This window comes from Schistocerca nitens, chromosome 1 (genome assembly GCF_023898315.1).
Source record: "Schistocerca nitens isolate TAMUIC-IGC-003100 chromosome 1, iqSchNite1.1, whole genome shotgun sequence".
Classification (NCBI taxonomy): domain Eukaryota; kingdom Metazoa; phylum Arthropoda; class Insecta; order Orthoptera; family Acrididae; genus Schistocerca; species Schistocerca nitens.
In genome coordinates this window covers 1,189,073,353-1,189,094,197 of record NC_064614.1, presented here as the reverse complement: position 1 = coordinate 1,189,094,197, position 20,845 = coordinate 1,189,073,353, and the positions used below count along the sequence as shown (strand labels likewise).

The 20,845-nt window shown below is 39.2% G+C and overlaps 1 protein-coding gene across 1 annotated transcript in view; it reads left to right on the top strand.

The window, feature by feature from the left end:
- LOC126239307 (uncharacterized) overlaps positions 1-20,499 on the top strand; it is a 54,202-nt gene extending 33,703 nt beyond the window's left edge. Inside the window, exons 3-4 of the mRNA XM_049947851.1 lie at positions 3,006-3,187; positions 19,167-20,499. Coding sequence (XP_049803808.1) covers positions 3,006-3,187; positions 19,167-19,346 — 362 coding nt within the window. The 3' untranslated portion in view covers positions 19,347-20,499. The remainder of the gene's footprint in view (positions 1-3,005; positions 3,188-19,166) is intronic.
- Positions 20,500-20,845: the final 346 nt, after the last annotated feature.

The following is a 20,845-nucleotide window of genomic DNA, read 5'->3' as shown; positions in this document are numbered from 1 at the left end:
TGTGCTGCACACCGTCGATCCCTTAGTGCTATAGGTTCAGGAAAGCTGTCACTTGCTAACTCTTGATGGAGCCACTGTGCTGTTTGTGGATTGCTGATCACATCGGTCTGACGTTGCTGCCAAGGCTGCAGTCCTTGTATCTCAGCCTGCTTGTTCTATATTCCCTCCATTGACCTCAATGTTGCCGTCTGTCAGCAGGTGGTTGTCACTTTGGCATCACCACTGGTCCTTCCTTCATGGGAACAAGCTTTGGGTTATGAAGCCTCTCCCAGTGGCTTGGACGACCTCCTCTTGGCCCTCTCACCGCGAGGAGATCATTTTATTGAGGTTGCCTATTGGGCACTATCTCTTTAATCATCGCCATTTGTTAAGTAGTGCTCCCCCACCACGTTTTGCACATTGCGCCCAATTTTAGACTGTCTGCAATTTCCTGATGCAATGTCCCTTCTTTTTTTTACACCCCGTTTATTTTTGCTGTCTGAGTTATTGGCCATTTTAGCAAACGATGCGCGGGGGCTGTCGACCGCATTTTACCCTAGCAATATGGTAAGGGCCATTTAATTTTTAGTTCTGGACCTCAGTTTCTCTCTGGCATATTTTGTAGACCTTTCTTCACATCCATGTTTTTAGCTGCCTTCCCTTCCGTCAATTTGGATTGACGGGTAGTTGTTTTTAACTCCTCTCTTTGTCTTCGTGTTCTACAGTTTTGATATGGGTGCGTATGCCCCTAGTTGTTTATGCACCCTAAAAATAAAAAAATAAAATTGGTGAAACTACTGGCGGATATTGCTGTTGGTACTGGTGATGAGTTGGAGATCATTACAAAATGGGAGAAGAGGAATATGGTAGCCTTTACTTATGCATGACGTTAGTCAGGGTTCTTATCAAAATGGAGATCCATAGTTTGTCATTTACAGCAGACAGAATCCGTGCATGATGGATGGAGTGGATATCACATTCCATGGGTTTTGGAGATGTAAGCCAAATTACTTCCAAAGTTATTGAAGTGATTGTAGAGTCCACATAGTAAACCATGGCCAAGTTCACATAGTAAACCATGGCTGGTAGATGCACAGACAGAAGGGCATGCACAGGGAGAGCGGTAGTGATGAGGGCTGTGGGCAGGCGCTGTAGGAGAAATGCTGAGCACTGGAGGAGAATTGCCATTCTAAAGTGAAGCCTACACTCATATTTTTTTGTAAATACTAAGCAGGCCCCCTCCACACCCAAACTTGGTTGCATTGCGACCATTCAAAAATATGTCACCCTGGCTTTGGTTAGCGTCTAAAAAGAATTCCACCAAAAATGCAGCAATTTATTTTTGCCCCTGGGTTGTTAACCATTTGTAACTTTCAGAGAAGTGCCACGAGTGGCAAATTTTGAGTAAAACCTACATATTTCTCTTGTTGCTATGATAAAATTTGCTTCTTTTGACAAAACATAGCAGAGTTTACATGGTCTCACCTCACGAACATGTTGTGCAGATGTAATGGCGAGAGAATTCTGAAACAGTGGTTTATTAAGTTTATTAAGATAGGAACTGAGGAAAAGTAAGGCCAGTATCGTATGAAAAAGCACATCCTCAGTACAAAATAAACTTTTAATGTCTACACTTTTCATCCTCTATCGATGAACCGTAAAAATTACATTCTTTTATTGAAAAAGTCTGTAGATAGTGGAATAATATTGTAGATAATGAAGATTTGCATAATAGCTGTATGGCAAAATAGTCTCCTCTTTGCAGTTTGCCAAAATCTTATTTTGATATCTCAAACAGTTTATGAAATCTGAGGAATGTTGTGGATATTTCACTCTGGCTTTACAGCTGCAAAATCATAACAACCCCTGTTTTACATTGCAAACTTTTTTGAATTTTGCTCAGTGTCTTACGCCCACATAAATATTACAGTAACTATGTTCATCAACAAAATGATCTACACATCATAATGACCCTGACATATAAAGCTACAAGTAAATCAAATATGAATTTTTTTATCTTATAGTTCTTGTAAAATAATTTAAGAAAGATTGAGGGTGTGCGCCTCGATTCTGTCATTGCCGACCAACCAAAAGTTGCAGACAAGTGTCAGCCTCCCCTTCGGAACAAACGAATGAACTTGCCCAGCACTTAGGATGAAAATTGGTCACTTTCATTGGCAACTGTATCCTGCGTTGACTTTTAAAGGCTTACGACATGTAGACATGAGCTAATTTATCAGGACCTAATATCGGAGTTCTTGTGTGCAGTAACTGAATTGTTTAGTAGACTGCAGACATTAAACTCATTGTTTACATTGTTAAGATACATTGGAGGCAGTCGAATCTAAAACTATATTCCATTATCTACTTTTCAAGGAAGTTGGTTGTTCTGTAAGAAATGGATGCTAATGGTACGACTACTGCTCCTTTGTGTAAAGGGCAGTCACAGCAAATACAAAATGGGGGTTACTTAAATCAGTGTGTAACAGTAATTGATAATTACAGTCATGACCTAGTCAGAAAATTTTAAATTTCGTGGAGAGCAGCAAGTTCGGGAACTTCAGTATGAATACTACGGCAATTAAGTAGGTAACATGTGGTATGACAGATTAAACATTCCAAGAATGTAGTCCACTAGAAAGGAGACAGATGGTTGAATGTTTGGAATAAGCTCATCATTCCACAACAGCTTAGCATTTATTTAATTCACGTTGGGGATTTTCATGACCAGAAGCTCCTTCTATTTCAGGTACTTGAATGTTTTTGGAATGTCGCAAATGTTACCAACGTTTGCAGTGAGTCAGCGTTATCAAAATTGGTAGAAGTCCCTGTGATTAGGTCTGTTTAAAGCCTGCCATGCGAAACTGTCAGCTGATAGTAAAAGGAATAAAGTAAATCTAAGTGGGATGAAAATTGTTAATTTAATCTAAGATATCTATTTTCACTTACATGTAACGTGGCGTCCTTGTTGTTTGAGTGTTACCACTTGCTGGTACTTTACGATGCACATTTTTCTTCTCTTACAGTTGGTGGTGGACCAAGTGTGCGTCCCTACTGGAGTAACTTCTTGCAGGACACAGACCTCCTGGTGTTCGTGGTAGATGCAGCAGATGACCATAACTTGCCATTAGCATTTCGTGAGCTTAAGAGCCTTTTAGGAGATGAAAGGCTAGCACATGTGCCTCTACTTGTCCTAGCTAATAAGCAGGTTTGTGATTGTGTGGCATTCCATAATAAAATTTCATAACATAACATGGCATGTTAAGATGCAATATTAACCTTATTGTTAGTCGTATTTTTGTTTACATTTTCTATCCTACCGAGGTTCTAATATATAACATTTGAATGCTTCATTTAAATTGTTTCTAGCCTTAATGAGCTATAAAATACACTTCTGTATTGACAATCGTGACATGGTCCTGGGAAGGGTGCCAAACAATGATACAAAAAGACACAGCTGATTTCCTTCTGCACCCTTCCCCAATCTGAGCTTGTGCTCCATCTTTAATGATATTTCAGTCATGGGACATAAAACCCGAGAACTTCTTAAATACTAAGAACTAATGCAGCGCGAGATTACCTTAACAGATGAACTGTCCTTTTATTGAATCCCCTCAATAAATCTGATCTTCTATTTTCTTTCCCTATTATTGATTTCATGTTTCAGCTGATCACTTCTGTTATTACTTTTAGGCATTTGAAGAATGTGGCAGGCTCCAAATGTTAATCTTTAAAGTTATAATAGCGTGCTATCAAGTGCTTTCCCTCGTTTATGCTTTACCTTGAATTTACCCATATTTAAGGGTAGGTGCAACCAACACCTGAAGTGGAAATAATTTCTTCTAAATGTTATTGCAATCATTCAGTAACAGTAATTTGCCATAGGCAACAGCAACATACTGGAACAATGTGAGAGTGCTGCTGACCATTTGTGATAAATTATGTATACTGATTTCATTTATAATCCTGTTATACTTCAGGACTCACCCTGTTATTTTCGTTTGTGTTTATTATTTTCTATATGTACTGTCATGTGCGATGCTCTTTGTTATCAAATAATTACTGCAACCCACATCCATTTGAACCTACTTAACTGTATTTCATCCGTTGGTCTCCTAAAATTTTTACGCCCCCCCCCTCCCCCCCCACACACACACAGATATTCTCTCTCTTCCCTCCATTACGAAACTCATGCATTTGTCATGCCTCAGGATATTTCCTATAAATTGATCAGTACCTCTTCATAAGTTACTGAATCTACCCAACTAATCTTCAACATTCTTCTATAGCATCATATTGTCTTAACTGTATGCTACCATCCGTGTCTCACTTTCATATAGGGTGACACTCCAGACAGGAAGAAACAATTTGCAACACTTAAATTTATATTAAATATATATTTTTTTAAATGCTTTTCATGCTATAGGCAATCTGCATTTTCTATCACCACTACTTTGGCCATCATCAGTTATTTTGCTATCCAACTCATCTACTTTTAGCATCTCATTTTCTAATTTAATACGGTTATCATTGCCAGATATAATTGGAATATATCTCATTTCCAGTGTTTTACTTTTGTTGATGTTTATCATATGTCATCTTTTTCAAAACACTATCCATTTCATTCACCTGGTATTCCAAGACCTTAGCTGTCTCTGACAGAATTACAGTCTGATTGGCAAACCTCAATTTTTATTTCTCCTCCCTGGACTAATCCTCATCCCAAATTTGTCCCTGCTTTCCTTCACAGCTTGCAGATTGGAGACAGAATACAATCTAAATAACTTTTCCCTCACTGCATTTTATCTCTATTATCTTAAGTGATTCTTTTCAACATTGTCAAAAGCCTTCTGTAAAACTAAAAATGCTGTAAATGTAGGTTTGCCTTTATTTAGCCAGTCTTAAAAGATAAATTGTAGGGTCAGTATTGCCTTGTGTGTTTTTGCATTTTTCCAAAGACCAAAATGATCATAACCAAGATTGCCTTCTGCCAGTTTTTCCACTCTTCTGTAAATAATTTGTCAGTTATTTGCAGTAATGATTTACTGACCTGATTATTCAATACTTTTGACACCTGTCAGCACCTGCCTACTGGCAGTTGGAATTATTACATTCTTCTTGAAGTCCATGTGTATTTCACTTGCCTCATTTATATCTTGCACAGCAGAGAAAATAGTTCTGTCTAATGGCTGACTCTCCCAAGGACCTCAGTAATTCTGAGGGAGTGTCATCTACTCAAGTAGCCTTGTTTCCACTTAGGTATTCCAGTGCTTGGTCACTTTTTTCAGCATTCCAGTGCATGGTCACTTTCTTCACAGTATAAAAACAACTGAAATTCCTAGATGTATTGTATTTCCCAACTCTTCTCCATCTACTTCTGCTTCCCTTTCTATAACACTGACTTAAAGTTTGTTACCCCTGTATAATAGTTCTGCATAGTTGTTCAACCCTTCAGCATTCCGTCTTTACGTGGCAATGGCTTGCCATCTGAGGTCATGGTTCTCTTTCCCCCAAAGGTCTTTCTAATTTTCATATAGGCAGCATCAGCATCTATCTTGCTCTCAGTTACACATACTTCTTATGTCTCACATTTGTCCTCTAACCAATCCTGCTTAACATTTTGGAATTTTGGTCAATCTCATTTTATAGATATCCATATTCCCTTTTGCATACTGCGCTTTTACATTTTTCCCTTATGTCAGGTGTCAGGTTGGGTATGCTTTGCAGTACCTGAGGATTTCTACTGGACTTTTTGCTTATTTTATCCTGTGCTGTCTGCGCTGTTTCATTCCTCAAGGCTTTGCATTCGACTTATTTTATATTCCTTATCCCTGCTTCAGTCAGTTGGCACCTAATTCTCCCTCTGAAGCTCTCAACAACCTCTGATTTTTTTCAACTTTTTCCCATCTCCTTAATTTCCTACCAGCTTGAAATATCTTGTGTTAATCTGCAGTTGATAACCAATAAATTATGGTCAGGTCCGTATCTGTCCCTGGATATGTTTTGCAGTATAAAACGTTATTTTGAAACCTCTGTCTGCCACTTACATAATCTACCTGAAATCTTTCTGTGCCTCCGGGTGTCTTCCATGTATAAAACTTGTTAGGGATATTTGTCTGTAATTGTGTGCATTGCTTCTTTTACACTTCTTATAAACAGGAGCAATGTGTGCTCCTTATCTGTCTGTGGGACTATTGGTTGCACAAGAGATTTGAGTAACGGAAGCTTTAATATTATTCACAAGTTTAATGTTAAATCTAACATAAATTTTCTTAGGGCCTTGCATTGTGTTAACTGTGTGTAGTTCCAATGGCTTTTGCAAAATTTCACACATTTGTTTATTTGTGAAGTAGTGTAGGCAGTCATGGACCCCTTCACCTATTGTCATTCATGGCAAGGAGTATAACAGAATGGTAGAAAGGAGCTATTGTGTTTGACTTTGTCCATGAACATACTATGAATAAATATGACAGATTTGTTGGTGTATATGCAGACTGTCCATCATATCTACAAGGAATAGAATATCCTTTCCAATCACGTAACACGGCATAAGAACAGTGGCCGTAAAAATAACTCAAGTGAGAGGGACTGGAATAACATCAATGGTTTTTTGGAATGCTGTCAGTGTTAAATTTACTTTATGCATCTGTAACCCTCTTATGCTCAGTGTCAGGAGATCTACTTAATAAAACTTCTCTTGGTAACCGTTATTGATGTTTGCCGATATGGCCTTGTTATTCTGTTCCACCTAACTGTGTTGCAGCAATCTTCACAGGACTTCATCTCCTTGTGTGTGCATGGGTGCTTAAAGAGAGTGTTAATTGTCTTCCACGTTACTCAGATGACATAAACTACTGAACTTTGAACCTCATGTATTAACACTTTCTCTTATAAAAACATCGTGTTTCAGTTTGAAATCCTGTGTAAAAACGGACTGATGGATCTTTTTAAAACTGATATAGCTCAGATAAGATAAAGGCAAAAAGTATTTTCTACACAAACCTGTTCAACAGTCAGTTTTCATGGTGTCCATTGTAGCCATGGCCTTTTCTTTTTCTCTGTGTCTTGTAAACCTCTTCAAACCACAATGTCAAGGAACAAGTGGCCCCACACAGCAGGTGGAGATGCTCATTTGTTGTCCCGCCTTGTAGATGTGGTGGTTCAAGACTTTTTGCATCTGCACATGTTGTAACTTAAAACATCATGAACATATTTCATCGTCTTGGAATGCTGGGAGTGGAATATTCACTTTCCAAAAAACGTTATGTCACACTTCATATCCCGCCCACTGTGACTAAAGATGTCGTATAAACCCTCTTAATTACATGCTTTTATTAGTCTTTTTGCGTTTCCTGTCTGCAAGAGAGAACAATATATTTTTGCTTAAAACCATAGTCCAACCTCTCTTCGAGATAATGTCGTTAACAGTCATTTTACCACTTTAACTACATCTACATCTACATCCATACTCCGCAAGCCACCTGACGGTGTGTGGCGGAGGGCACCCTGAGTACCTCTATCGGTTCTCCCTTCTATTCCAGTCTCGTATTGTTCGTGGAAAGGAGGATTGTCGGTATGCTTCTGTGTGAGCTCTAATCTCTCTGATTTTATCCTCATGGTCTCTTCGCGAGATATACATAGGAGGGAGCAATATACTGCTTGACTCTTCGGTGAAGGTATGTTCCCGAAACTTTAACAAAATCCCGTACCAAGCTACTGAGCATCTCTCCTGCAGAGTCTTTCACTGGAGTTTATCTATCATCTCCGTAACGCTTTCGCGATTACTAAATGATCCTGTAACGAAGCGCGCTGCTCTCCATTAGATCTTCTCTATCTCTTCTATCAACCCTATCTGGTACGGATCCCACACTGCTGAGCGGTATTCAAGCAGTGGGTGAACAAGCGTACTGTAACCTACTTCCTTTGTTTTCGGATTGCATTTCCTTAGTATTCTTCCAATGAATCTCAGTCTGGCATCTGCTTTACCGACGATCAACTTTATATGATCATTCCATTTTAAATCACTCCTAATGCGTACTCCCAGATAATTTATGGAATTAACTGCTTCCAGTTGCTGACCTGATATTTTGTAGCTAAATGATAAGGGATCTATCTTTCTATGTATTCGCAGCACATTACACTTGTCTACATTGAGATTGAATTGCCAATCCCTGCACCATGCGTCAATTTGCTGCAGATCCTCCTGCATTTCAGTACAATTTTCCATTGTTACAACCTCTCGATACACCACAGCATCATCTGCAAAAAGCCTCAGTGAACTTCCGATGTCATCCACAAGGTCATTTATGTATATTGTGAATAGCAACGGTCCTATGACACTCCCCTGCGGCACACCTGAAATCACTCTTACTTCGGATGACTTCTCTCCATTGAGAATGACATGCTGCGTTCTGTTATCTAGGAATTCTTCAATCCAATCGCACAATTGGTCTGATAGTCCATATGCTCTTACTTTGTTCATTAAACGACTGTGGGGAACTGTATCGAACGCCTTGCGGAAGTCAAGAAACACGGCATCTACCTGTGAACCCGTGTCTATGGCCCTCTGAGTCTCGTGGACGAATAGCGCGAGCTGGGTTTCACACGACCGTCTTTTTCGAAACCCATGCTGATTCCTACAGAGTAGATTTCTAGTCTCCTGAAAAGTCATTATACTCGGAACATCATAAGTGTTCCAAAATTCTACAACTGATCGACATTAGAGATATAGGTCTATAGTTCTGCACATCTGTTCGACGTCCCTTCTTGAAAACGGGGATGACCTGTGCCCTTTTCCAATCCTTTGGAACGCTACACTCTTCTAGAGACCTACGGTACACCGCTGCAAGAAGGGGGGCAAGTTCCTTCGCGTACTCTGAGTAAAATCGAACTGGTATCCCATCAGGTCCAGCGGCCTTTCCTCCTTTGAGCGATTTTAATTGTATCTCTATCCCTCTGTCGTCTATTTCGATATCTACCCTTTTGTCATCTGTACGACAATGTAGAGAAGGAACTACAGTGCAGTCTTCCTCTGTGAAACAGCTTTGGAAAAAGACATTTAGTATTTCAGCCTTTAGTCTGTCATCCTGTGTTTCAGTACCATTTTGGTCACAAAGTGTCTGGACATTTTGTTTTGTTTCACCTACCGCTTTGACATAAGACCAAAATTTCTTAGGATTTTCTGCCAAGTCAGTACATAGAACTTTACTTTTGAATTCATTGAACGCCTCTCGCATAGCCCTCCTCACACTACATTTCGCTTCACGTAGTTTTTGTTTGTCTGCAAGGCTTTGGCTATGTTTATGTTTGCTGTGAAGTTCCCTTTGCTTCCGCAGCAGTTTTCTAACTCGGTTGTTGTACCACGGTGGCTCTTTTCCATCTCTTATGATCTTGCTTGGCACATACTCATCTAACGCATATTGTACGATGGTTTTGAACTTTGTCCACTGATCCTCAACACTATCTGTACTTGAGACAAAACTTTTGTGTTGAGCCGTCAGGTACTCTGTAATCTGCTTTTTGTCACTTTTGCTAAACAGAAAAATCTTCCTACCTTTTTTAATATTTCTATTTACGGCTAAAATCATCGATGCTGTAACCGCTTTATGATCGCTGATTCCCTGTTCTGCGTTAACTGTTTCAAATAGTTCGGGTCTGTCACCAGAAGGTCTAATATGTTATCGCCACAAGTCGGTTCTCTGTTTAACTGCTCAAGGTAGTTTTCAGATAAAGCACTTAAAAAATTTCACTGGATTCTTTGTCCCTGCCACCCGTTATGAACGTTTGAGTCCGGCAAATTAAAATCTCCACCCAGAACTATAACATGGTGGGGAAATCTACTCGAAATATTTTCTAAATTATCCTTCAGGTACTCAGCCACAACAGCTGCTGAGCCAGGGGGCCTATAGAAACATCCAATTACCATGTCTGAGCCTGCTTTAACCGTGACCTTCACCCAAATTATTTCACATTTCAGATCTCCGTCAATTTCCTTCGATACTATTGCACTTCTTATCGCTATAAACACGCCTCCCCCTTCACTGTCCAGCCTGTCTCTGCGGTATACATTCCAGTCTGAGTTTAGGATTTCATTACTGTTTACGTCTGGTTTCAGCCAACTTTCTGTCCCTAGTGTTATATGGGCGTTGCGACCGTTTATTAATGAGAGCAGTTCTGGGACCTTTCTATAGACGCTCCTGCAGTTTACTATTAACACATTAATATTGTTATTCCCTGTTGCATTTTGCCTACTCCTACCTTGCCGCGTCTCAGGAGGCATCTTGTCGGGCCTAGGGAGGGAATTCTCTAACCTAAAAAACCCCCATGTGCACTCCACACGTACTCCGCTACCCTTGTAGTCACTTCCGGCGTGTAGTGCACGCCTGACCTATTCAGTGGGACCCTACATTTCTCCACCCGATAGCGGAGGTCGAGCCTCTGGTTTAAGCCTTCCACTCGGCTCCAAACCAGAGGACCGCGATCGGTTCTGGGAACGATACTACAAATAGTTAGCTCAGATTCCACCCCGCGAGCGAGGCTTTCCACCTTCACCAATTCCGCCAACCGCCTGTACGAACTGAGGATGACCTCTGAACCCAGACGGCAGGAATCATTGGTGCTGACATGAGCAACAATTTGCAGTCGGGTGCACCCAGTGCTCTCTATCGCCGCCGGCAGGGCGTCCTCCACATCTTGGATGAGACCCCCCGGCAAGCAGACAGAGTGAACACTGGTCTTCTTCCCCGACCTTTCCGCTATTTCCCTAAGGGGCTCCATCACCCGCCTAATGTTCGAGCTCCCAATAACTAATAAACTCCTCCCCCCGTGTGTCTGCTCGGACCTTGCTGAAAGAGCAGCCACATGTCCACTCACAGGCAGAGCGGGCGATGCCACACGGCCAGCCTCCACATTTTCCCTCCGCCGCGAACGCCGCTGAACCCGCCACTCTCCTTGGGGAGAGGGTAGCCCAACCGCACCCCATACCTGCGAAGATGTCTCGACAGCAGGGACAGTAAAAGGTAAAATTGAAAGGCAACAGAACAACAAAAGGTGAAGAAACTGTTTCAAGGAAAAACTGAACGGGAAATACTGAAACAGTTAACTCTGTAAACCCGACAGACATCAAACTGCCGAACCCACGTAGAATGGAGGTCCCCTGAGGACTTCACTTCTTCACCATATCAACGGCATATAAACCTTTTTCTTACTCCATTTTGGGGTCTACTAAGAATACTGCGTACGGATGTGGAATACCCACTATTTTAAATTGTCCACACCATCCGGGGGGGGGGGAATGCGAGTCTCTTTCTTTATATTTGGACTGTGGTGATGATGCTAAATCAGTTGTAGCTCATCGATATGGAATATTGTTGTAGTCACATTCTCATTGTATCTCTTAACTCTGATTTCTGCTTGCTGGTGAAAACTATTAGCCACTATTTTCTGTAGTTCTTCTGTTTCTGTCTTTCTTACAGCTGGCCATTTAAATAATGTTAATAGGATTTCACCATTAAAATTTTTTGTTTACACATCAATGGTCCTGTAGATATGTGCAGTAGTTCATTTCTGATTATTTGACACTCCGAAATCATCTGAGCCTATGTAGTATGTTTGCAGAACAGTATGTTCTGCACAAACGCCTAAATTCCTTCATTGCTTGCTCACAAGGGCTCGATAATGGGTAGTATTTTGAAGAAGCTTTATAGCTCTTCACCTACATAATAAAGCACCTTCCCCTACTGTTCCAGCTTGCTTCTGACAGTAACATCATTTGCTCACATTGCCGCAGCATTCGTCCAAAATAGTCAGTGTTTTCTGAGCATTTGGTGTTTCATTAAATTCTGACCCTGCTCTAACACTTCTGTATCTAAGATCTGATCATTTAATGTCTTTAAGTCCATCGTATACCTATTTCTACTGGACATTCATTTTGTTTCTTGCTAGGTCACACTGTTTATTTACTTCAGTCTGTAACTCCTTAGGCAAATTACAAATCCACACTTTGCATATTATAAATAAATATGCAGATTTAACAGTACTTAAACGTCACTTCTTATTTATGTCTACACCATTTCAATTCTTTGGGAGTTTTAAACTCAGACAAAGCATAAGAAATCTCAGTTATGTACTGAGAATAGCTCACTGGATGATGGAAACAGCTTGCTGTACCTGTGGACATTGACTGTAGATGAGCTGCCATCGCGTCGATCGACAGCAGTTGTAGTGGTGTCATGGACAGCCAAATTGGTTGTAGCCCTCCGGCCCAAGACAGGAAATCATCTTAGACAAACAGTGAAATCTTCTTGTATTCCTGTGTCCTATTTGACTCGAACATGGTTGTATTTACTGCCGTCATCCATGTTGCTATGGGCCAAAATATTTAATCTTTAATTCCCTTTTAAATTTAGAACCGCTATTGGAGTCCCATCACAGTCAACATAGTGAAATGCAAAAAATAGTATCAATGGTGCATTTCCTGTATGCATTCTGTAACTCTCCTGTGTTCAATGTCAGAAGATCTACTTAGCAAAATTTATCTTGGTCACAATTTTTGATACTAGTTCCACCTAACAATGTTGCAGTAGTCTTCACAGGGCTTAGTATACTTTTACTTGTATGGATGCTGCAAGAGAGCATCAGTTGTCTTCCAAGTCAGTTCTCTTAAATGATGTAAACTACTGATCTTTAAGCATTCTGTATTAATACTTTCTCTAACAAAAGCATTGTGTCTCAATATACAATCTTATGTACAAGGTAGGTTGACAGGCCGTTTTAAAACTGATGTAGCTTGGATAAGATATGGACAAGAAGTATGTCAGTTTTCATGGCACTCATTGTAGCCATGGCCCTCTCTTTTTCTCCTTTTCCGCTAAACACCTTCAAATAATGACACCAAGGAACATGTGGCCCCGGACAGCACGTGGAAATGCTCACTTGCTACCCCACCTTGTAGATGCGATGAGTTAAGACATTCTCCCATCCGCACATATTGTACCAATATCTCACAAAGGAGGTTGTCTTGAGATTTACTGACTACAGGATGTCATGAAGGTCTTTCATCATCTCAACCACTAATCATCCGATCTTAACCACGTGGAAAATACTAGGGTTTATTCGGAACAGTGGGTGGAATGTAGCAATCAACATTTCTCGTTGTTGAATCTGTAGAATATAATCATCGACTTGTAATTTCAGGATCGATATGGCATACCAGAAGTGACACTCTTCTTCACCGAATTGTGGTCATTGAGGCTGATGTTATAGTTTTAGTTTGATGTTTTCTGGGGTTGACTTAATTTTTTGTATGGTGTATTTATGTTAGTAGGCTCTTCAGTATGATAGTATTTTTAAACAAGAGATTTTTGCCACTTGACTTTAGTTTCCCACACCAAAATGATCAGTGGTACTTGATGTGAGGATTTAATCCATCCATTGACCTTAACAAAGAATTACAACTTCTTAGGATTTTATGAAAGATTTTTGTAAAGATTTGAACATATAAATTGTTGTAGGCTTCACTCAGAGCCTTCTTAACAATAACATGCATAAGTTGTAATTGAGTTTCATCAGTTTTTGTAAATTCCCTTTTGTGGTAGGGTTGTGCGGTGTCCAGGCTGATGCCAGCCTTTGATTTCGATTTTTTGTGTATGTTATTAATCCAAGCTTCTCCCTTGGACTCATGTGGTTCAGTGGATCCCTTTCCTGGTATTAGCAAGACAGAAAAATATGAAATAATCCCCACAAGTGTAACAAAAGACCTATGTAACAGTGGTCAGCAATGTTTAACTGCTAGACTATGGAGATTACCTGTTGAGTTAGTGACACTCTACAGCTACCATATGTTTGGGATATTCATTACTTTTGAATTTTGACTGTCTTTGTAATACTGATATGGTGGAATATGGTGGCTGATAGAAATGTCCATGTACACTGATATCGGTTGGGCTTAATATTTGCTGTTTGTTGTTGTAAACACTCAGCTTCATGAAGAGTCTAACCTGTCTTCCCGGGTGATATTCCCAATTTCTGCCTCTGGTTTGAGCCAATTCAGTTCATAGTTTTATGCGAGCACAACAGTTTCCTTAGAGAGAGTAGAGTTCTGGGACTTTTCTGTAAACTATTTGACAGTTAATTACAGTTGCTTCAGCATGTTTTCCTCCATCTGTATTCTTTGATCAGTTTCAGTGATTCGGTCTTCAAATGGCATTATTTTATTGTGTAGTTTTACCTAATTTTAAAACAGAACATGTGTACTTCATTCATGCTGTGCCACCCAAGTGGCCATTAATAGTGCATATGCAATCTTCGAAGACAGTACTTCGATCATCAAGCGCATTACACATGCACGCGCGTGCCGCCGCCAACCCCCCCCCCCCCCCCCCCCTCACACACACAAAACTTTCTCATTGTGTAGTTATTTAGTTTTTATTACTTTTGGGTAATCTTTTCCCTGGTTTTGCTTTTTCACTAGTTACAGTATTGCTTTATTGCTCCCTTTATTGAATTTTATGCTGTGGTAGTATATTTATCAGGCCAGAGATGTTATTTCAGTCATCTCCTAATACTGTAAGCCATTGTAAGTACTTATTGGGAATTAATGTTCATTCCTTACCCTGCTAATGGCTCTGCCCATTTTCTCTAAGGTGTGATATGCCACTGTTTTCAACAATCTTTTCACTTTATGCACATTATTCTAAATAAAATTATCTTCAGAAAATCATTAATTTTTTGGTCATGCTCTACACACAATTTTCATTTGTTTAACTACAGTGTGTATATGACCCAGGACAATCGGGAGATTTGGGAAAAACCCAGGAATTTTTTCATCCAGGAGAAAACCGAGAAAAGCCCGAGAATTTTTCAGAATTCCGGGAATTTTTCATTGTTTTAGCTAAATTTTTGTAATGTTGACTGGTAAGAACCAATACTCTAACAAAGGATATTACTGTGTCCTGCTACTGCAGAATAATACTGCAGCAATAAAACATGGACGAGAAAGTAAATGAAAATAAACTTAAATTGCAAATGACATGCGCCATATAAAAAAACCGTGCTCATACAAGTGTCTGCCAACAGCAAAATGTGTCAAAGGCTTTAGGAAGACAATGCAATGCTTTATAACAACAAATTGCCTCTCATGAGTTGACGTTACAACTGTTTACATTAGATTCATTTCAGCAGTTGCAAGCGCTCTCGTGTGCATGCGCAGTTGAGCCGCGTGTGAGTAGTACCTTCACCTGCCTCTGGCTACAGTAATGTGGCTGTTGGCTGTGTAAGCAGTAGCAGCAAGCAGCCACATGCTACCCGGAGAAATGGGGACTTCACACAAATTATGGAAGAATATGACGATTCCAAATTCATACAAAAGATCTCATGCTACTACTTTTTGATCTCATGCCTGAGAAACTGGAGTGTATGAATTAAATGTGAAACTGTTTCCTAACATAAAGCATTTTGCTGATAATAGACCAAATAAGCATTTCATACTGGTACTTCGTGAATTATATTCTGTCGTGTTATCAAAATGACCATTATTGCCAAAATAGTCTCGCTTATTTGGTGTGTGTTAAAGTTGCTGAAATATTAGAAAAGTCTATTTTGTTTTATCTAGCGGACTGTGACGAAATATATGTGGTTAGATTGAGAAACCACACCAGTCTTGGGTACTATTTGTATTAACAGCTTTTCCGGTATTAGACAATGACATTTCAATTTTTCATGTAGCAAAAGTTTGACAAATTTTAGTGAGCTAATAGATTCTTTCGCACAAAGGAAAGCGCACCATCTAAAGCTGTAGCCAGATAAGAGAGAAGAAAACGCTAGGACCTAAGGGTTGGAGAAATGTTTGATGTCTTGCTAGTCTCTTGTTTTACTGGTTAAGTTATTAGCTAATAGGCAATAAAGAGTGCAAATTTTCGGAAGAGTTCTTGTTCTCCTGGTTACAAATAATCCAATCCAGTGTTAACTGCGAGATTTTTTTAAAGAGGGGCAGAATGTCAAACCAGCCAACTGGGAGCAGGAGAGGCGCCACAGGACATTTTAACTTCCACTGTCCTGAATGTAGCTTGATGGCATCCATTGCTAAATATACACGTTTGAGTTCCACAGAGTGAAATACACTGATGTGCGGTTGAAGAATGCTGTGTGAAGAGCATGGCACTGCATCTTGGCTAACTTAATACCAAATAACATGTCTTACATTTCCTCGAAGATGCAAGGGTTGGAACTTTAATAGTGGCAACTATTTATTTACAGCTTGTACAAAATAGGTATGTGCTTCAAAGCTTTATTGACCTTCAAAGTAGTCACAGGCATTGTGTATAACCCGTTGCCAGCAATGTGGAAGTCATAGGATACTCTTAGCAGTGCCAGATGTGTTGACAGTTCAAGCGGCGCGGTCTATTGCGCGACGAATTTGGAGCATTTCTGAAGCAGATGCCCTAAAGTGTTTCCTTCAGTTTAGAAATCAAGATGAACACACGAGGGCTTAAGCCAGTGGAATGCAGTAGGTGGTATAGCACTTAGCAGCCCCATTGGTCAAACAAATCAGTAACAGCTTGCACTGTATGGTTGTGTTCCAAAAATGAACACAATAGAGACAGAAGTGATGACAGTTTCTGCAGGACCTGGCCATGATTTTGCAGGACAATGCTCAAGCATGTACAGTGCAAGCTGTTACTGATTTGTTTGACTGATGGGGCTGCTAAGTGCTATACCACCTACTGCACTCCCCTGTCTTAAGCCCTCGTGAGTTGAACTCAATTTCTAAACTGAAGGAAACATTTCACGGCAGTCGCTTTAGAACTGCTACAAATTCGTCGGGCAATAGATCGCGCCGCTCGAACTGTCAACACAACTGGCACTGCTAAGAGTATCCTACGACTTCCACATTGCTGGCAACGGGTTATACACAATGCTGGGACTACTTTGTGGTCAGTAAAACTTTGAAACATGTATTTATTTTGTACAAGCTGTAAATAAATAGTTTCCACTATTAAAGTTCCAACCCTCATATATGTTTTATGTATCAGACTCTTCAGAAAGATGTGCACTACAAAATGAACGTATTTTTGTGAAGTCGTTTCCGTTCAAATTTTTGATGTCCTATCTCAAACGTTCAAGTGAGGAGGGAAAGGGGGGGAGGGGGGGGGCACTATCTAGTATTGCCCGGAAAGATCGTAGATCTGGGGCTGATGCGCAGAGCAGTCTTGAGTTATAGTGGGGGAGGGGGGGTAGTCTTCATGTGATCTGTATTTACATTTATTGGTTTTGCTGTTTCCTCTTTGTTTACTGCTCTCACGTCAAAGGAAAACAAAACGGATTTCTGTGGCTGGGAGCTATCAAGTGAATTAAAACAGTCACATAATTATGGAAGGCTAAAATATGATATTTGTTTCAGATTTTATTTTATTTCCAACTACCTGACAGTCAAGCATAGATGCCTTGCAGGGCAATGAAGTTATATTTGTCAGTTTGCCTAACTATTGGCTAGTTTCAACCATCCTCTTCATTTCAAGTGCATATTTTCATCTTCTAGCATGTATGGTATTATGTCATAATGAAGAACCAAACATGAGTTAATACAGTACTGGTACTCCAAGAAAATTTGCATCCCGAAAACCGCACTGAAACGCTTAATATCAGGTCGAGGCCTACTTAATTGGGAATCTGGACATACGAATGTGCACTTTAAGCTGAATTATGCATTTTAATATGGTTCACGAAATTCCGACGCTCTTGGAGTATTCTCTGATGTCTTGTTTCAAAAAAATGGCATAATGTAAGATCTTTTTCCACAAGATGAACTATGTGCATGAATGTACGATGAATTTCTTAAATCATAGAGCATTTGACTCTAATTTAATAATCAGCTCTTTGATGTCAAGCTATTTAGAAGAATTTTGAGCCCAGAATATCAGAGATTTTTGTTGGTATTAAAACAATTTTACCGGCACATTTGTGTGATGTATCTTAAAGTGTTAACACGCGCAAAAAAGGTGAACAATAAGTGAAAGCTTAGCTTCTCTTCCAGCTTATTAATCTACCGAGACAAATATTATACGTGAAAAATTTGCTTTTCTTGTAGCAACACTGTGCATATTAATTTAAACCATTAACTTTCCCTGTTAGGGTTTTTCTTGCTACTTAACAATGATTTTGCTATTGGCTGACTACATCACGTGTCCTGTACTCTGAATATCCACTGTCATCGGCTGGCGAGATCACGTGACATGAGCTATGACTGGCTTACAAAGTGCCTCGCATTCTCTATTTCAATGCTTCGGAAAGTAACATGCGGTGTCTGATGGAATTCAAATTTAATGTGTGTTTTTAACCAGGACATCCGGGAAAAATCCAGGAATATTTTTTTGTTGTCCACGTATACACCCTGAGCTACATTGAGTTATTATCAAAATATCATCATCTACATTTAATTTTTTGGGAATTTTGTTCACCTTAAAGAAGTGCATAGTGAAAGGGCTTTGGTGCTGTCAGTAAATTAAGAGTTCAGATAAATATATAAAATCAAAGGCAGTAATTAATTGCAGTAGTGGAGGTAATCATATCTGGTACATTAGCTACTGGTAGGTTCAAACAGGTTGCAGTATAACACTTTGTGAACTCAGTTGGAGTCCGTAGAGGGAAGATGATATTCTTTTTGCAAAACATTATTGAGAAAATTTAGAGCACCGGCATTTGTGGCTGGCTGCGGAAAGATTATACTGTCACCATTGTACATTCTGCGTTAACGGCCATGAAGACAAAAATTAGAAAAATTAGGGCTCACAGGGAAATGTTTAGACAATCACTTTTCCCTTGCTCGATTTGCGAGTGGAAGGGGAACGGGAAAGGGAATGCCTAATAGTGGTCAAGGTACTTTCCACCATGCACCATATGGTAGCTTGCAGATTATGTATGTAGATGTATATAAGAAAAGACAGGCATGTTATTATGAAGCAAAAGGGCAGTGCTTGCGAGGCAGAATTAGTTTGAATGATAAAGAAACACATGATATGGACAAATACGAAAAAAATATGCAGCAAAAGATGTGTGACAAATACCAAGCCCACGGTGTCAACTAATTTGTGTAACTGGGGTTGAAAAGAAAGAGGAAAAACATGTTTACAGGTCCTTGGCACCATGTCCTATAATATGTACAAAATAACTGGTTCTTATCTGTGTTGCAGGATCTCCCCAATGCAAAAAACAGTGAGGAGATTGCAGACATTTTAGACCTGAACAGCATTCCTGCTTCAAAACATAAAGTTCGTGTTGTGGGTACTACAGCCATACCTTCAACTGAAATAGCGAGGCATCCTTCAATTTTGGAAGTGCAACAAGCTCTTTTCAGCATGACAAATGTCTAAGTAAATTAAATTTCTTTTGTGTATTTAAAATAAATGGGTTGATTGTGAGACAGTATTTCACAGTATCCTGCTGTTCTTTTTTATGTGTAGACTAGATGTTTTATACATAATGATTTCGTATTATTGGAAATAGGACATTTGTGCTATTGCATTTGCCACTCTTTCAAATGAGATTTATTGTACTTTCTTGTGTGTGTAAAACTGAAATTTCAAGGCTGATTATTTAGATTACATTCCACGGGGTGTCTGAAGTGTGCAAATGTATACTATGGACATGTGTGATTTTGTTAATGACAGGATTTTGATTGGTAAATATGTCACTGTATGAGCAATTATTGGCCTAGGATTCTGTCAGAGTAAGACTTCGTTTTACAGAATCATTTTGTCATCAACTGAGGCTCAGAATAATAAAAGTGCTTTGGAATTATTTGCTGTGTCTCTATTATCTGCTGGTGCAAAATGAAACATGGTGATTGTTTTCCTTTATGTTGCCACAGCCAAAATATTAGTATGCACAAGATGAATAAAATTAGTTGTGCTAATGTTTAAAACTGATTATTTCAACAAATAACTCTTGAATTTTAAGAAAAAAATAAGGAAAGACCAAGTAAAATAAAATAAGGAAAAAGTGTTGTAGCTATGAATGAGAGAGGCGGAGTAAAATCTGAGCTTGATGAATTAAATTTAAAGTTTTCTTTGTCAATTCTTGTACTCCTTTTTTAGAATATTCATTTCCATGTGTTAAATCCATTTTAGCGAATCTCTTAATTTCAAGTGACTTTTACAGAATTTACGAGTCTTAAGTTCAGTTCCAATAAATCAGCCTGTGCCAGCAGCTTGGGTCTCTCAAACCAATTCTGCAGTTCTTTATTTGTAACAGGCCTACTGAATCTCAGTTTTTGTAAATATATAATAGAGAAAGAAACTGATGATGAGACTGAGAATTACTGGTCCTGTAAACATGACTTGATGTAACATTCTTGACTGCCTGTCTCAGTACTTTGAAATTTTTATTAAACTACCTGAGGTATTCTATCAGTACCTTCTTGCCTTATGTCTGGTAACAGGCAGTCTCTTATATTTAATCTAAAATATCTATTTATTAATTTTGTAAATGTATATCATTATAATAAAAACTAATGCATTTACTGTATTGTGTGTTTTATATATCTGAAAATGTTCAACATAAACTCAATGCTTTTAGATACTTTCTATCTAAATTTTATCACATTACACCAATCCACTATCATATGCCTTTGTGACAGATCTCAAAGGTTCAGCTAATAGATTGCAGCATTTTAACCAGCTTTGATTTCTTAGATCATTATTTGCAGACAAACATTATCTTGTGAAAAACTATCCAAAGATAAAGTTGTAACTATAACTATTGATGTTGTGACTCAAATTTTAAGATCCTCTTCCTTTCCATTCCCTTCCTTCTTTCCATGACATCCATGTAAGGAGCAATAAACGCTTCATCTTGGTGTTGCTCCTGCAGC